General features: G+C 40.2%; 1 protein-coding gene across 2 annotated transcripts in view; it reads left to right on the top strand.

Annotated features, from left to right (window-relative positions):
* The window catches only part of ZDHHC13 (zinc finger DHHC-type palmitoyltransferase 13), a 49375-nt gene extending 34589 nt beyond the window's left edge, over positions 1–14786 (top strand). For both annotated transcript variants that reach the window (XM_041730648.1, XM_041730650.1), the window contains exons 11-17: positions 1679–1803; positions 2626–2688; positions 3393–3486; positions 5087–5170; positions 8857–9014; positions 11563–11660; positions 14239–14786. In XM_041730648.1, coding sequence (XP_041586582.1) covers positions 1679–1803; positions 2626–2688; positions 3393–3486; positions 5087–5170; positions 8857–9014; positions 11563–11660; positions 14239–14377 — 761 coding nt within the window. In that variant the 3' untranslated portion in view covers positions 14378–14786. The remainder of the gene's footprint in view (positions 1–1678; positions 1804–2625; positions 2689–3392; positions 3487–5086; positions 5171–8856; positions 9015–11562; positions 11661–14238) is intronic.
* The last annotated feature ends 3299 nt before the right edge of the window (positions 14787–18085 follow it).

Genomic DNA, 18085 nt, shown 5'->3' with positions numbered 1-18085 from the left:
ATGTGTCATGTGTGTTGATCAAGATTCTAGAAATCTTCAAGATTTCTAAGGAAGAAAGGATGTGTTTCTTTAAAGGTCTTGACTTATGTACTCTGTAACAGTATTCTTAATCCATTCTAAGTAAGCTTTATTTGTTGGAATTGAATGCCACACAACTCTTCTAGATCCTATCTTAAAGCCAGACCTTTCTGCAGGCCAACTGATACATTTAACCAGGATTTAACCTACCTGAGCCAGATGTGGTTGTTGGCTGGTTTTTCTGGGGTCAGATCAGTGCTTCTCGAACTGTATTATGTGCATGGATCCCCTAAGGATCCAGAGTTTGGTTCTACAGATCTGGAGTGAGGTCTGAAGTTCTGCCTTTCTCATAAGCTACCAGGTAAAGCCATTGCTGTGGTTCCACGGACCATACTTTGAATAGCAGGGGTTTAGAGTCTATTTCATGGCCACCTGTTCCAGTCCAGAGTTTGGCTTAAGACCGTTCTACAGGCACCTGGGTGGCTCAGTTGGTTGAGTGCCTACCTTCAGTTCAGGTCATGACCTCAGGGTCCTGGGATCAAGTCCCTCATCAGGCTTCCTGCTCACCAGGAAGCCTGCTTCTCCCTCTCCCTCTGCCCTCCGCCCCCTCCCTGCTTGTGCTCATGCTCGAGCTCTCTCTTTTTTCCTCCTTCAAATAAATAAATAAAATCTTTTTTTTTTTTAAAGATTCACAGAGAGAGAGGCAGAGGAAGAGGCAGAGGAAGAAGCAGGCTTCATGCAGGGAGCCCGATGTGTGACTCGATCCTGGGACTCCAGGATCACGCCCTGGGCCAAAGGCAGGCGTGAAACCGCTGAGCCACCCAGGGATCCCCTCTTTTTTTCTTTTTTTTTTTTTTTTTAAAGACAGCTTGATAAGTCCTTGGAAGGCAGATAGTTACTGTGTTGATAATGATTTAAATTGGGCAAGGAGAATTGGTTTACTACTGGTGCATTGGCTTATTGCTCAGTGCACCTTCATTCTTTCCCTGGAGCAAAATTTTACATTTTATACAACGAATTTATACCATTTCAAAATGGGTAATATTTATCCTTGAAATACTTATTATCTTAATGTGCCCGTAATGTATTCTTTTCCCCAAATATAATTTGATTTGTAATTACTTTGCAAAAAGCAATTTTTTGTGTGTATTTCTAAATTAATGCAGCCTAAAAGATGACAAGGATTCATTATTAAACTTTCTATTAGGAAATTTGTGCAAGCATTAATCTAATGTGTAAAGAAATATTTTTAGTTGGAATCTGAATCAAGTGGTTTGTTTCTTCGAATTATTTTGTTAAAATGATAAAATATTCTTTTAGATGCTTACAGGAGAGCCATAGTTACACTGTCAGAGATTACTTTATTTGGATCTAGAATGGTTTTAAGCCCTCAGGATGTACCTCATAGATTGCAACTATTCCTATCAATATTTCATGAGTTTCAGCTAATCAGGAGGGATTAATTATTAGCCACTATGAGCAAATTCCTGTAGGTTTAGAACATAGGATGGGGCCAGGTTTGGGGGCAGGGATGTGTATAGATAATGGAAAGTGAGGATAGAATGCAGAGAGATTCTTAGGCACCAGTGATGAAATTTGCTTATGTCATAATTATACTGTTCTTAATGGAAGCTGATATATTCCTTAACGAGGCTTTCACATCTAGCAGGCACTCCTTTCTATTTTGCTTTCCTTCTCAGCATAATAGGCTTCCTCTACTTTTTCTACAAGACTTGGGCAACTGATCCAGGCTTCACCAAAGCTTCAGAAGAAGAAAGGAAAACGGTGAGCTTTCTTTGTAATGTTACTTTTTTTTTTTTTTTAATTAGTAACGTTCATGTTTGCCATGGCTGCCTCTCTAGTGCCCAGCATGTAATAGATGCAACATGTGTCAACAAAGTTGAGATTTGTCCACTGTTACTCTTTTACTCTTTCATTTATTTATGTGAAAGTTTTAAAACATTTTTATTTTCTCTTAAAGTCATACTCACCAAGACTTCTTCAAATGTAATTTGTTAGTGAACCTGATCTAAATTTCTTTTTAGTAACACACTTAGATAATGATCATTTCAGTTCCTCAGTAAAATACATGGAGAGTAACCGAGCAGGGGCAAGAGGGCGCCTCATTGACCTTTCTCTTCCTCAGAAATGAAGGTGTCAGTTGACTATTATCCTTTGCTTGCAAAGGTTTAGAAATTGGGGAGAGCATCGTTGTCTGTGTTCCTCTAGCCAGTGTTCCTGAAAGGACGAGTCCATGGTGCTTATAACCATCAGTTCTGATGTATACTGATGGGTTTTGTTTCTTTTTTATGGGTATATATGTGTGTGTTTATTTTTCCCTAGCAGATTATAACTGGAAGGTGCTTGCCATTCATGGAGAGAAGGGGAGGTATAATTTTTGTGCATTCTAATTTATTGGCTATGGTTGAAAATGCAGCCTTGAAAAGTCACATTATTTTCAAGTACAGAATGATTTGGTGGCAAGTATTCCAAATTGCTTTTCTGGCTGCCTCAGTTTGGAGAGAGAGCTGTGAGAACGGTATATAACCATGCATTATATATTTCTTAGCAAAACGAAATCATAAGGTCAAATTTCATGCCTTTCAGAATATCATCACCCTTGCAGAGACTGGCTGTCTGGACTTCAGAACATTTTGTACATCATGTCTTGTGAGTCTTTTTTTAAATATTTTTTTCCTATAGTAAGAAAGCAAATTCTTGGTAGCATTTGTCATGTAAGCCTTTGTTAAATCTTCATGGTATATTTGTACACCTTTGTTTCTACCAGGTTCTAATTTTGTATTACTATCAGGATAGTTTTCTGCCTTAAGCATATTGAGGGAATGATGTTCATAGTTCTTTAAAGTTGCCTATGGTTAAATCTGTGATCTGTAGTGTGTTTTGATTGCTTTTTCCTGCCATAAAGCATATATTAAAACTAACTTCAAGTCAGAGGCTCACAATGACCCTAGAAACTACTTACTGAAACCTGTCATTTTGCAACTGATGAATCAAGGCCTAGAGGGAGGAATTAACTTCCCCCAGATTATTGGCAGAGCTGGAAATGTAACTGGGTGTCCTTTTTCCTTTTTCTTAATCCAGTGCTCATTCTGCTGCCTGGTACTGCCTCACTTCCCCTTCATCAGTGTGAATAGGTTCTGGAAGTCCAATCCCTTCTAGTGATGGCCTAATCAAAATCAGATACATGGAAGTAAATATTAACAAGGCATGCCAGAGCCTCTGCGTGAACTGATGATCTATTTAGGATTATTTGTGCCCATGTCTTTATGACTTAGGAGTAAGATTTTGTTTGTGATTTGTCACCACTTTAAGACACTGATTTTTGCTTGGACCTGTCTTAATTGCCCACTTAGATAAGGAAGCCATTAAGGTCACTTCATTGCCACGTGTGTAACTCTTGTGTCGCTCGATATGATCAGCATTGTCTGTGGACTGGACGGTGCATAGGTGAGAGATTGAATTTTTTCAGTTAACACTATGAAGTTAAGTGTATATTTAGCTATGTTAATGATTCATAGAAAAAAATGGAAGGGCATCTAAGGGGGGGTGCGTTTTGTAGCTCTTCCTTGCCAGAGAAGCTTCATGGTATAACACTTTTGGAAAGCTGTCAATGTTGATAATAATAATGTCATTTGTATAGTATTTTAGAATTTATAAAGCACTTTTGAATATAGTATCCTATTTGATCATCAGGGCACAACCTGTGTGGTTGATATTACTATCTGCATTTTAGAGGTGAAAAAATAGAAAAGGTAAATTATTTGCTTGAGGTTATTTTAGTAATGTCAGTCTTCTATACCAAATTATCAGGTTCTTACCATGTCTTGTGACTTGTCTCTCTCATTTACTTCTCCACTTGTCTCTTTCAAAGCTCAGGTAGGAGCCAGAACCAGAGATAATAGGGAGTATTCCTTGTCGTGGTCTGTAGCCCCAAGTTTCCTCTGAGTGGTCACTGTAAAACCAGGGGTTTATTATGAGGAATTTCGGAGGAACTGTGGTAATTGTCTTCAGCAGAGGATATTCTTTTATAATCTTGAACAAAAGGTGGCTTTACTCAGGTTTCTTTGGTGCATTTGATGTTCTCTACTATTCTAGAGCTCCAAGCTTTGTGGACCTCATCCCACCGTAAAGATGGGATGGTTAGCATTATAGCAGCTTGGAGTGAACATGGAAAAAGCAACAGTGTTGAGCCCATGTATTTTTATTACGCTACATTTAACTTAGTGGTCTCACATGCATCCTCTTATTTGGTTGCCATAGGCCTATGAAGCAGGCAGAAGAGATCTTATCCCCAGATTAAAAACAAGAACACTGGATCAGAGAAGTTTAAGGCATTAACTTAAATACTTAACACAACTACTCCTCTTTGAACCTAGGTCTTCCCATTGCAGTGGGCATTGCTCCTTCTGCTAGGCATTGCTGCCATAGAAAGTGGGGACGTGGTGGTACTTCTGTGTCATTAGCATCAAAGTGCTCTCAACTCCAGCGTCTAGAGAGCCACATACACAACAGTGAGACTTGGTTGCTTGGCACCCTCGCCCTTACTTCACTTCTGTACACCTTAGCCTGCAGGTTGACCCTTTTTTCCTGTGCTTAGTCTTCAGCATATCTTTTTGCTGCTCTTACATTCATTTTCTCTATTACCCTTATCAAGTGGATCCTTGATTTACAGAAATTATACTTCTTAAACTTGTTACATGGAAGGAAGGAAGAGATAGGGTATGATTTGCCCAAAGTCCCTCCTTCTCCCCTTCCTCCAATGCAGTATAGGCCATCCTAGAACTACACATGTTTAGTAAATCTTGTTCTGTTCAAGAAAGATGTCTTTTAGGTAAGCAACAAATAAATATTAGTTCAGTTATCACGGACAGTTGACCATGACGTAACAGAGCTATTTGGTTTTGGTTTAATATTATTTAAAAGCAAAGCATAAGCTTATTTACTTTTTACTTTGGTGAAGGCTTTTGACAGGAAAGTGATTAATAAAGTCTTGATCTGGAAAATCATTGTAAGAAAGTATTAAATATGTTTTTTCTTTTTGGTATAGGTTTTGGCAATCATCGCTATTACATATTCTTCTTATTTTTTCTTTCCATCGTTTGTGATTGGATTATGTATGAGTCTTTCATCTGTAAGTATAATATTTTCATATAGCAAACTCATAAACCCGTACCCACATGAATTTTTCTTGGTAAATTTTTGTATATTCACATTCTGACTGGGTGACTATAAAACATACTCCTGATAAAAGTAAGATGGCTGCCTCTGAGACTCAGCAATGGGAAGCTGCAAGAAATGCTTGACAGAGGTTTGTCCACCCTTGGGAAAAGATTGTACCTCACCTAAAGTGATAAATTGAGAAGTGGTCAGCAATACAAATTCATTTGAGGCAAAGTATAGATTTATCACCTAGTGAAGTGAGGAAAAATTAGCTGTTCAGGAACAGAGCTAGGGAAGTGATAAGTAAATAAAATAGGAAAAAGAACAGATTGGCAGTGGAGAGGTTGAAGGTGGGAGGAAGTGGTCATGGAGAGAAGGAACAAAACCCTAAATGTCTGTGCCATTTGATAAATGTCCAGTCACAGCTTAGAGCTTATGGGCCAACTAATAGTCACTGGAAGTTTGGAAATAATGACTTAGAAGAAAACCTTAGACCATTTATTCTGCATCCCTAAGAAGGGAAAATAACTTCTCAGTAGCAGCGTGAACAGGCATGTAGGGGGCTCATGTAGGGAGTGACATCTGACTATCCCAAGGTGATTAACCCAGAAGAGCAGGGTTTAAATTGAAGCAAGAAGGATTTTAGCTTAGCTCTGAGCAATTATATGGCTATGCTTTGCAAATCTTGAAGTGGGTTACCTATCTGGGAAAACCTGTGGCGCTGGTAGTTTATTTTGGCCTTAGCTGTTGATTATTTATTTATTTATTTTGAAGGCTTTGGGAGAATTTGGCCTCACTATGAATCTGCTGACCGCTTCTTATAATCCATGTTACATTGATGTTCTGGTCTTAGGTTTTGCCAGTAGAATACTGTTTTAGTTCCTGAACTAAACCTGGGATGATTCAGGAAGATGTTAGAAATGTTCTCTCTACTTTATTTTCTCTTTCCCTTAGCATCCTAAGTACCACCCCTTCTTACCTTCCCCATTTCTTTGGTTGAACTTCTGTTTAGTGTTTGAAAAATAAATCCTCCTACTCTGCCTGTAAGCCTCCCAGTTCCCTTCCCCAGAAACCTCCAGTATTAACAAGTTTTGGTTTGTTCGGGGTTTCATGTTTAGAGATTCTTAATAATATCTATGTGAAATGGTTTCTTTTTGCCCTGCCACAGGCATGGAGAGGGCTTCATTTACCTTGCTAGCTCCTTTCCGTCTGGCACTTTGGGCATCTGTGATCAGTAGGGAATGCTTTTGTAGCTCAGTGTTACCATCACCATCTCAAATGGATCTGGTTGTCAGAGATCTAACTGATCCCTGATCTCTTTTCTCATCAAAGGCCATCTGTAATCCTGAGCTCTGGAATTCAAAAACCTCTTAAATTATATCCTGTGGGGTAACGAATAAAGATTTCTTGATGGTGCATCTTTCTGATGAAAGAGCTGCCCTTTTAAGGCCTCACAATAAAGGGTATTCCTGGAAAACCTTTTTAAGCTGGCCCACGGACCAGCTTGTCCCTTGGACTTGATCCTCAAGGAGAGGAGCCAGATTTTACACCACTCTTGTCTCTCCCGCTTCTCTCTTCACTAAAAATAGTCACCTTTGTTTGATGGCTGTGTCCAGTGTAAGACTGTATTATTGAAAAGGATAAAAGGAATTTTCCATCACTTTCATTCTTTCCAAGTTGCTTTCTTATTAAATGCATCGGTTCTTCCCTCTTCTTTCTCTCTATTCTCTGGCTCTGATCCAATTATATATTTTGTTTCTTAGGAAATGGCCCCACTTTATATTCGCGTGCAACCATGTAGACTGGCTGAACATGTTTTGTTACCTTTATCCCATTTGTCTCCTGACAATATTTCTTTACACTCAATGAGTACATTGTGTCATTTATCATTATTTCACAGTTGGAAAAAAAATGAACTTGTGCTTCATTTTTCTAAGGAGGTCTCACTGCCATCCCACCCTTTTTGTTTACCACTCACATTGCTGTTGCCAAAGCCCTGATGTGCACACTCTTCCCTCATGTGAGCCAGCTGCAGCTACTTCCAGCTCTGGGCAGCCTCCATCCATTTCATCATTTGTGAGGTCTACTTTCAGGGTATGGACACCCAGAAAGTGTCAGCATCCTACAAGGTACAGGGAGAAAGATTTTAGATCAGTGTTTAGAAAGACCACATCGTAACTGTCAGATCTATCTGAAGATGAGAACGGTCAGCTTGGAATAGTATGAGTCCCCTGTCATTAGCCAATGACCACCAGACCAGAATGTGTTATTTGTACATATTACAGTTTTACATTGCATAAGATTACGTACGTGGCCATTTGCAGCCAAATCTTTGACATTAAATCTGAAATCACTCCTATGAAAATTTCACTTTGAGGTCATGCTGTATTATCACAAAGATTCCCAGAAGAGAGCAGTAGAAATATAAGCTGGGAGCAAATAGGTGTTCTTTACCATGCAACAGCCATTTCCTCTGCCTGCTGTTGGGAATTATATTCTTTTTTTTTTTTTTTTTTGTCACATCAGGTGCATGGGATGCATCTTTGTCTGCTCTCCTAATGAGAAGCTCTAAAGAAAGCATAATTTGCCTTAACTTGTTGCCTTGATTGTTACTTGTGATGATTGCCCTTAGTATGCTTCTGACATACAGTCATGAAAGATGGTTAGGAACCAGATGAGACTCAAGGGGAAAGCATAGATTTTTAAGACTAAAATGGACAGACAGGTGATAGTAAAAGTCAGGGACTCATTTTCTTTCTGTCCTAGGAGCTCTTAAAGTGCTGCTTTGGGAAAATGTCTGAAATTACTTATCAAATTGTCAGAGGCATATATCGAACCTCAAGGTGCAAATTTACAGAATTCTTATTTCAAAAATAATTCACCCTTTGTAAATGGTCGTGGTGCCCACAAAAGTCATTGGCTTTACAAAACCTTGAAGATTGACTTAGGGGTCATGAAGGCCATAGGGAAGTCCTCTGTTTGAATTGACATATGGGTTTTCTAGGGAGAAACTGACCACATGCATCTTGGTCTTTATTCTTTTCCTAGGATGTCTCATGATTCCCTTACCTGGACTTTTTCTCTCTACAGTGTAAATCATGGTGCCAACGCAGAAATACACCCAGTAACCTTATGCCGTTAGGTTGTGTTCTGATGGTACCTGGGTGCTAACAGGATTTCTTGTGCCTACAGCAATGGCCTGTTAATACGAACCCTTAGGAGTTTATTCAGTGCTATAACAGACTCCTGTCTTGCTGTGTATCCTGGATAAGATGATGAATTCTCTAAGATATTTATTAAATATAGCTATTCTCTGTTATCAAGTCCTTGAAGAGTTAACTTTGGAGAGTTTATTTTATGCTGATTATGATGGTTTTAGTGGTGGTCTTATGGACCATTTTTGCTTTTATTCCTTTATTGCCCACCCCACCAGTGCGGTGCTGTCATAGCTCTTATGAGCAGTGAGGTACTGTTTGTTTACTTTGCTGGTTAAGCTGGCATTTGGAAGATAAATTCTTAAAATTTGGGTTCTAGTGTGTGTTGTCATGTCTTCTTTTCTCCCCGAATAGAAATGCAGTGGTTTTATCTTCTTGAAGAATGATCATGAGTTTGCTGCCTTTTTAAATAATGAGTTCCTTTTTTTTTTTGAATTCACAGATTGGTCAAATCATTGTACCACAACATTCAGAGAAGATGGACTGTGGACCTACCTCAATCAGATTGTGGCCTGTTCCCCTTGGGTTTTATATATCTTCATGCTAGCAGCTTTCCACTTCTCATGGTCAACATTTTTATTATTAAATCAACTCTTTCAGGTATTTATTTGTCTTCCTATAATGCCTTTGAGTAAAATTTTCAGTAGCCTGTAATAGAGAGACTTGAATTTTAAGTCGGAAGCCTTTTGGGTCTTAGTTCCACCTCTGTCACTTACTCTTTTGGGTGTAGGTATGTCATTTGACCCTTGAATTTCAGTTTCCTTGTCTGTAAAATAGAGTTGATAATGCTACTCTCACAGAATAGTTTAAAGGTTAGCATAAGTTGTTAGCATGTCCCTAGGAATGATCTAATCTCACCTTTTTATTTTACGGATAGAGTTGCAGAGAGGTGAATTGGATTGCTCAGGGTCACTCAGTGAGTAGTGAAATCAGAACTGGAAGGCTTTTTTCCAAGGCTTTTTTCATCATATACTTATATCACATGGTGTGTGAAAACGTGATATAAAATATAAAAAGCATTGTGAGATGCTTTTAAAAACATTTGTGAGGTGATTATCTTCCCTCTTTTTTTCCAACCCTGTGTGTTATCCTGTTTATTATGAGTGCTTAAGTGGGTAGAAGGGGAGGGGGAACGCAAAATCCATCACCAATTAGTGGACATGGTAATGATACTTCCAGAGAGGGTCACGGCCATTAGAAGGTTCATGCTCCAGGGCAGTAACCACGTTCAGCTTCCCATGAAGCTGCTGTCCTTTCCCTGTTGCCTTCCTTTCCCTGTGAGCATAACCCAATTCTAGGTGTTGCCATAGCCTGCCCTCATGGTCTAGAGAGGTGTGATCAGTCTGAGCCAATCACCATGACCTCAGATAATTAGAATGTTACTCATTGAAAGCCAAATTCATTCCACTTTTATAGGGAAGTAACCAATTCTACAATAATAATAATAATAGCAAATAAAGATGGACAAAGGAAAAAAATTCTGAAGAAAGGAATGGAGCTGGTAATACTAACGCATTGAGGCTTCCGAATGTTCATCTTCAGCTATTGCCCCTCTGGTATCTATGAATTCAGGCAGGAAGAATAAGTATTAGCATCATTGATGGTTATTAATATCTTATAATGCCTAATAGTTACATACGCGTTACATACTCCAAAGCACTTTCCTGACAAACATTTGAGGTACAGACTGTGTCAAAGCAGCATCTCCATTTTGTAGATGAGAAAACTAAACCTGTGAGAGGTTGAGTGCCTTGTTTTGGCCATAGGGTGGGTGAGAGGTGAAATTAGAAGTAGAGCTGAAGATTTGAGACATCAAGTCTAATTCTCTTTCTACTCTTCTGGACTCTTAGAACAAGTACAGATGTATGTGAGACTATAGCTCAATTTTTTAAAGAAAGCTTAGTGTTTTTTATACTTTCTAAGGTAGGAAAATGAACTTACAGTTTTGGATAGTTTTCAGATACAGGAATTCAGAGTAAAGTTGCTTTCTTAGTAAAACAGTTCGGTTTGAAGCCTTTCATTTGCTGACTGTTCTAGTGAGTCATGGGTTTGACTATGTACGGCAAGTCAAACTGAGCATAGACTGTGGTAAGGACCATGAACTTGATTCTCACACCAACTGAGGTGTCCATCTCAGTTCTGCTACTTTCAAAGCTATGTGACCTTGGACCAGTTACTTCACCTCTAGAAGCCTCTCCACTGGGTATTTAAATATATTATGTCAGATCCCTCAACAATCTGATGAAGGAGGATGGTGTGGTAATTTCTGTTTTATGAATAAGGAACTTGATGTTTGAGTTGTTTTGAGGATTAAATGGAGTAACGCAGTGAATAGTAAGGTTTTAATGATTTGGGAGTTTTTAAGTTACCTTAACTTTTACCCTTCTCCAGATTATGGATTTAAACGTCCTTCACTTCAGATTAACCTTTTCATTTGGCCCTTTCCAAAGAGATGAGAAGCAGCATGTACAAGTTGAGATAATTGCAGTAATACTGACCTTATATAGTTGTATTCATCTAAAACTTACATGCTGAATGTGTTGAGAATCTAAATAGGCTTGTCAGCCATGGCTTGAATTGCCAAAGCAATTATTTCAGGACTGCTTTGTTGAAGGATAATTAAAAACAGACAATCAAAAAAATAAGTGCTCGGGGCACCTGGCTGGCTCAGTTGGTAGAGCGTGGGACTCTTCATCTTGGGGTTGTGAGTTCAAGCCCCATGTGTTGGGTGTAGAGATTACTGAAAAATAAATGAACTTTTTTTTTTTTTAATTTTTATTTATTTATGATAGTCACAGAGAGAGAAAGAGAGAGAGGCAGAGACATAGGCAGGGGGAGAAGCAGGCTCCATGCACCGGGAGCCCGATGTGGGATTCGATCCCGGGTCTCCAGGATCGCGCCCTGGGCCAAAGGCAGGCGCCAAACCACTGTGCCACCCAGGGATCCCCCAAATGAACTTTTTTAAAAAAATGCTCAACTACTAGATTTACTTAGTCTCCTTTGGAGTTGCTGAGTCATTGTCCTCACTGTGGTCCTGGGCTAGAAGGCTAGGTCATACTGTATTTTACTGCTGTCCTGTGATGCACTAATTGTGACAGACCCTCAGCAGAATGGGATTTTTCATGTACCTTCCAACCTTCTTTTGCAGATTGCTTTTCTGGGCCTGACCTCCCACGAGAGAACCAGCCTGCTGAAGCAGAGCCGACATATGAAACAGACATTATCCCTCAGGAGGACCCCATACAAGTAAGTCAGAGGTATTTTGGCCACTGTGTCCTATGGAGGATGCTAGCCTAGCCGTTGGTTTCCCAGCCTACTGCCAGCACCCAGGCAGTGTTGCTCTCTGACCTGCTGTCTGGTGGAGTCTTGGAAGCCTCGGTGACAGGAGGTAAGAGGCAAGGTCATGAGCCCCGAGGTGGTGGGAATTTAGGACTTAGTCTCCTGGGCTCTGCACAAATAGTTAAATGACTTTGAAGTTTTGCCAAGATGGGGAATCTCTCAAGTCCAGCCACATGGTCACAAGATTGCATGTTGCTGGCACGAAGTCAGTGTGAGATAATCAAGCACGTGGCTGAGAATTCCAGCCACAAGGCTCTCTGCAGAAAGCATTAGATTGTGAGCTTTGCCAAGATTTTCAACCTGCCTTTCTATCGCCATAATTCTTTCAGCCCTGTGCTTAATGTGCCCACCTGTGTCAGGGAGAAGCTAGTGTTTCAGGTTTGGGGTGTGTTTTCTCCAGAGTACTGGTTGTATAAAACCTGTCCTCCGTTGAAAATGAGAATGTTTGTAGGAAGGCTGTCATCTTACGATATGAATGATCGGGCTTTGAAGCTTATCTCCCTGTCATGTATATCGGGGTCTTGGAGGCTGGGAGTGCTGCAGAGGTGACCCTGAGCCCTCCAGGGATTTAACGCTCACTTGCATATCTCACGAGCAGTCTATTTTAAAGCACACCGGTGGTACAAGATGAAACTGTTAGGCTGTTAGACAAGGAAATCAGAGCCTGGGATATGACTATGATCTGTGTTTAGAGAGGAGAGGAATTGACTTAAATGGGAAGAGATGACTAAGGTGATGGAGGGTGACCAGTGGTGCTAAGCTTGTGACGATTGTTTCAGATTGGCAATGATAATAAAGTCCCTTTTTCCCTAGTTTAACCAGAGGGATAAATATTTACTCCGTTAAAGGATGAAAGCCTTTGTGACTGAGTTGGAATTTTCAGCTGAGCCCTGAAAGATGTGGGGTCGGACTTGATGAAGAGGGACTGGAGGGTATTTCAGGCCCTAAAGAGGGAACTAAGAGCCTGAGATGAGAGAGCTGGGCATGTTTAGGGATTACTGAGTAATGGCAGCGCAAGCTGGGGGAGCCTTAGAGCTGCTTTGCATCTAGCTTCCAAAGACCTGCCCAAATTGAAGATTTGTCTTGTGTCTCTTACCATAAGTTACTCTTACTCATTCAGTAGCTCTGGAGCCGCTCTTCCTAGGAGTGATGATACTTTCCTGATGACTCTCACAGCAGCAGCCATAGCATAATCATCCTCGTGCACAGCTATGTTTTAATGTGTACAGGGGGGTGGGTTTTGATAAGGGGTTGTTGGGTTTGGGTTTTCGAGGACCAGACAGTGTCCTATAGATAAGATTAATTGGAAGGAGCTCCTTCCTTTTGGCTGGAATCACCATCTTCCAGTAATTCGCCAGCACGGCAGAAAAGAAGAGAGGCACCCACCATATGTTCTCTAGGCCTTTCAGAAAACATGGAGTTGTTTCCTTGGCCACATACATGTGAATCTACAAGAAAGGTGATAACATAGACATCAAGGGAAGGGGCGCTGTTCAGAAAGCAGCGCCCCATGAATGTTACCAGGGCAGAACCATGAGAGTCTACAGTGTCACCCAGCATGCTGTTGGCATTGTCGTAAACACACAAGGGCAAGATTCCTGCCGAGAAAACTAACGTACTTATTAGTGAGCATATCAAGCACCCTAGTTGCTGAGATAGCTTCCTGAAGCATGTGAAGGAAAATGATCAGAAAAAGAAGGAAGCCAAGGGGAAAGGTACTCGGCTTCAACTGAAGCGCCAGCCTGCTCCACCCAGAGAAGTGCTGCACTTTGTGAGAGCCAATTGAAAGGACCCTGAGCTGCTGGAACCCATTCCCCCTGAATTCATGGTATGATGGGTCTGAAAAAAAGACAAAAGACTTGGATTATTAAAAAATAATAATTGGAAGGAATTAAGACAGAGCCATGTTTTACTTAGGAAGTTTAGGAAAGGGCAGCCCGGGTGGTTCAGCGGTTTAGCGCCGCCTTCAGCCCAGGGCGTGATCTGGAGACCCGGGATCGAGCCCCACATCAGGCTCCCTGCATGGAGCCTGCTTCTGTCCCTGCCTCGATCTCTCTCTTTTCTCTGTCTGTCTCATGAATAAATAAATAAAATCTTAAAAAAAGTTTAGGAAAAAAACCATTTTGTTGACTATAATGGCCTTTGAGATTATCAAAATCTGAATCAGGGCAGTGGGAATGGAAAGAAGGACACTTATTGATGCCAGCCACTGTTGCAGTGAGTGGGGGACTCAGAAGGAAATTAATTTGCTGGGCAGAAGCCAGGGAATCTCAAAATAGGGATTCAGGTCCAGAAATGGAACTGGGCTTCAGTTTTAATGGCCTGTAAGCTGGGGAACTCTGATTCATCTCTGGATTCCTGCTACAGGATCTTCAAAGGACGTTGTATATTCTAAACTCTCAGTGAATGTTTCTGGTTTGAATGAATGTTTGTCAAAAGGTAAACAGGAAATGTAGTAAGATGTGTTCTCTTCCTTCCTTGGCAGCCTTGGGTTCACACAGAACCTCGCAGATTTCTTTCAGTGTGGCTGCTTTGGCTTGGTGAAGCCCTGTGCAGTAGATTGGACATCACAATACACCATAGTCTTCCACCCGGCAAAGGAGAAGGTCCTTCGATCAGTATGAAGAAAAGCAACCCCAAACTCTCACTCTGACTGGCTTGTGTTTATGTTGATGCCCTGTGGTCTGCAAGTGACATGAAGATTCAGAGTTCACCTAAGCCCAAAGGAAAACGCAAGTGGTTTTTAAAGCTATTTGGTAAAAGCAGAAGTTCTCAATAAAGGCATTACACTTTTAGATTTAGCAAGATGGACTGTTGCTGAACAATCTTGCCAGACATCTAAAAAAAAAACGTATATTTTTCACAAGAAAATAGAAGTTACATTTTTTTGGAGATAATATTAACTAATTATGGATAAAATGTGGTATTTTCAAATACTTTTATTGGTTGTTTCAAAATAGTACTATTCTTTAAACTTGTAATTTTTGATAAGTTATTTGTGTTTGTTTTATCTATAAATATGTAAAAAAAATATTTAAATAGATGTACCTGTTTTGTTTTCACACTTAATAAATTTTTTTTTGTAGTTGAGATTTCATTTCTGACACTAACACTTTTAGAATCTTAAATTGAGAAAAGGTGTATATAGGTCGTAAAGAAACTGACTCACGATTCCAGGAATGAGTTGAGCTCACTGTTAACACCAGTAAGCAAGATTTAATTTAGTTTTCCATCTTACTCAGGAAATTAAACAGAGGAAGTCTTAAAGATTACTGTTTTTACTTAGTACTCTCAAAATATTGGGCTGATGCGATGGTAATTACTAATTTCCCTTATTCTGGAGGAAAAACTAATTCAGCTTTAACTCATGGTATTGTATTTAAATACCCCTGGGCATGGTACCTTCCTGCTGAAAACCCTTCCTTAAGGTTCCATTGCTCTTAGGTAAAGGCTACAATCCTCATCATGACTTCCAAGGCCTTGAATACTATATCCTTATTTTGTACCAGTCTCATTCTGGACCACGCTTTGTACCCTAACCACACTGACCTTTCAGTTTTCCAAGGATCTGTTCTTTCCTTTACAGAGCCTTTGCAAATAAGGAGACTAAAGCCTAAAGAAGTTCATATCTTCTTCTCCAAGGTCACTTAGATACTAAATGGGGTAGCCATTCTAGAATGCCAAGTTACCTTGGATACAGCCTGATACATTGTGTGTTCAATAAACATTTAAATTTGTTGAATGAATGAATGAATGAATGAATGAATGAATGAATGAATGGTTTTTAAGCAGGATGTGATGCGATCATAATCGTTTAAAGACTGATTTCTCAATTGGATGACAGAAGGACTTTCTCAAGCTATATCCTTTCCCTTTCTCTCTCTTCAAACCCTGCGAAGTATATATTCTCAAATTGTGGTCCGTACACCATTTAATCAGAATTACAGGGATGTGGCAGGGGCTCACTTGTTTAAAATTCAAATACCTCACTTCACACCTTCCAAACTATTACATTCCAGTACTTCTAACTGATATGTGACAAGAAAAAGCACGTTTCATTAATTTAAATTATTCCACAGGTATTTATTGAGCACCATGATAGGTCTTTTAGGCCATAAAACATTTAATTGGGCATACTAATCACCGGGCTTGCAGTCTAGAGGGAAAGCTAAGATAAATGAACCTACAGCATAATGTAGAGAATATTAAAAGCCATAAAAGCAGTACAAATAAAATATTGTTAGAGGATGGAGAGGGCCTCAGTAGATGTGATCAAGTAAGTGTTTATGGACAATAAGGCATTAAAAGGGTCTCTCAATATTGAGTTTGGAAATACAGAATTGGAAGTCAATGACTTCCTCATGGAGAGTACTGTACAAGGAAGACAATGGGGGAAGTCTGAAGTATAGTTGGAACCATGAGTCTATAGGGTGTTTAAAGTGGGGAGCTTGGTTCGTAAATTAGACTTGTTGATTAGGACTAGATCTCCAGGGGCCTTGAATGTTAAGCTAAGTATTTGAGCTGTATTTAAGTGAGCAATGAGGCGCAATTTCTTTACTTACTTGTCAGTAAAAAGTCCTTGAAGACATTATGTATAGTCACTATCTCCAATTCCTCTCCTCCCATCTTCCTTTTACGTCCACCACAGTCAGGTTTTCACCCCTGCACTCCAGGGAAACTGCTCAGCAGCATTTGACAGTGGCCACTCCCTCTTCCCTAATACACTGTCCTCACTCCACCTCCAGGAGACAGCACCCCTGAGTTTCCTTTTAATCCCACAGGTTGCTCATGAGAAGTCTCCTTTGCTCTTTTTCCTCTCCTACCATTTAATGCAGGGATGTCCCAGTGTCTAGTGCTTAGCCTTCTTGTTCTTTATCTAAACTTCCTTTCTCTTCCTTGATAATCTCCTCCAATTGTGTGATTGGATATAAGGTCTATATGCCAAAACACCCCAGATTTTTTACTCCAGTTCAGACTTCCATCTCAGACTCTGCAGACTGTGTTCCTGACCTATCCACTTAACTGTCTAACAGACATCTTAAACTTAACATGTCCAAGATTGAAACTTCAGATTTCCACCCTACCCTCAATTATGAATTAAGTAAAACATGTAATAAATTTAAAGATAAATAAAAAGAACCCTATTCCCTACCATCAGTCTTCCTCATACCAGTTTATTAGAAACTCCACCCTTTCAATGACATCAAAACTTTAGAATCTTTTCATGATGACTTTCTCTCCTCACACACCAGATTCAGATTTCTTTGAGAAATCCCATGGCTCAATCTTGAAGATACATCCAGAATTGAATGCTTCTGGCCACCATGTAGTTCTGAGTTACCGCCTCTTGCCTTGATTACTAAAGCCTTCCTGTTGGTCTCCCTGCTTCCACCATCACCCTGCTACAAACACCCAGAGTGATCCTTAGACAAATTGGATCATGTTGTTGCTCTGCTTAGAACCCTCGAGTGGCTCTTCAGTTCACCAGAGGAAGAACCAAAGTCCCGATAGTGGCCTGCAAGGCCCTACAGGATCTGACCACTTCTGCTTTACCTCTCAGGGATGCCTCCACGCTAGGCGTGCTTCTGTCTCAAGCCTTTCCCTGCTCCTCTCTGCCTGGAATGCTCTTCCACCAGATACCCACAGGGTGAAGTGCCTTTCCCCTGAGTTTTTTTTCCCAAATGCTAACTTCTCAAATGCAGCCTGTGCTCACCAACTTCTGGAAAGTTATCCTTCCTTTGCACTATTCCTCCTCTTTGCTACCCTGCATTTTCCCCTAGCACTCAGCTGCTTTTTAACATACTATATAATTTAGCTTGTCTGCTGCATACTGTCTCCTTCCCCAACCCATAGGATATAAGGTCCCTGAGGCATCACTGATTTGTTCACTGATGTACCCCAAGTACCCAGAATATTGCCTAGCACATAGTATGTGTTCAGTAAGTATCTAAATTAATCTGTTGCATGAGCTTGTTGAATGAACTGAAGGGATTTGAGGCAGGGCATGATGTGATCAGAATTGTGTTTGAGGACTGATTCTCAACTGAGCAATAGAAAGACTTTTTCAAGTTCTATCCTCTTGTCTGCTCTCATCAACCCCTGCCAAGTAATTATTCTCAAACTGGGGTCCGTTGACCATTTACATCAGAATGATTAACGTGGGGTGGTGATGGGGCTGATGTCTGGGGACCACTTGTTTAAAATTCAAATTCCTCTTCCCAGACCTTCTAGATCATTTTCTGAGGAGTGAGTCTCAGAATCTCAGTTTTTTCAGGATCCCCAAATGATTCTTACATTTACATGATACAATTTAAGGATCATTTACATAAAGA

This window comes from Vulpes lagopus, chromosome 15 (genome assembly GCF_018345385.1).
Source record: "Vulpes lagopus strain Blue_001 chromosome 15, ASM1834538v1, whole genome shotgun sequence".
Classification (NCBI taxonomy): domain Eukaryota; kingdom Metazoa; phylum Chordata; class Mammalia; order Carnivora; family Canidae; genus Vulpes; species Vulpes lagopus.
This window is presented reverse-complemented; position numbering and strand designations above follow the sequence as displayed.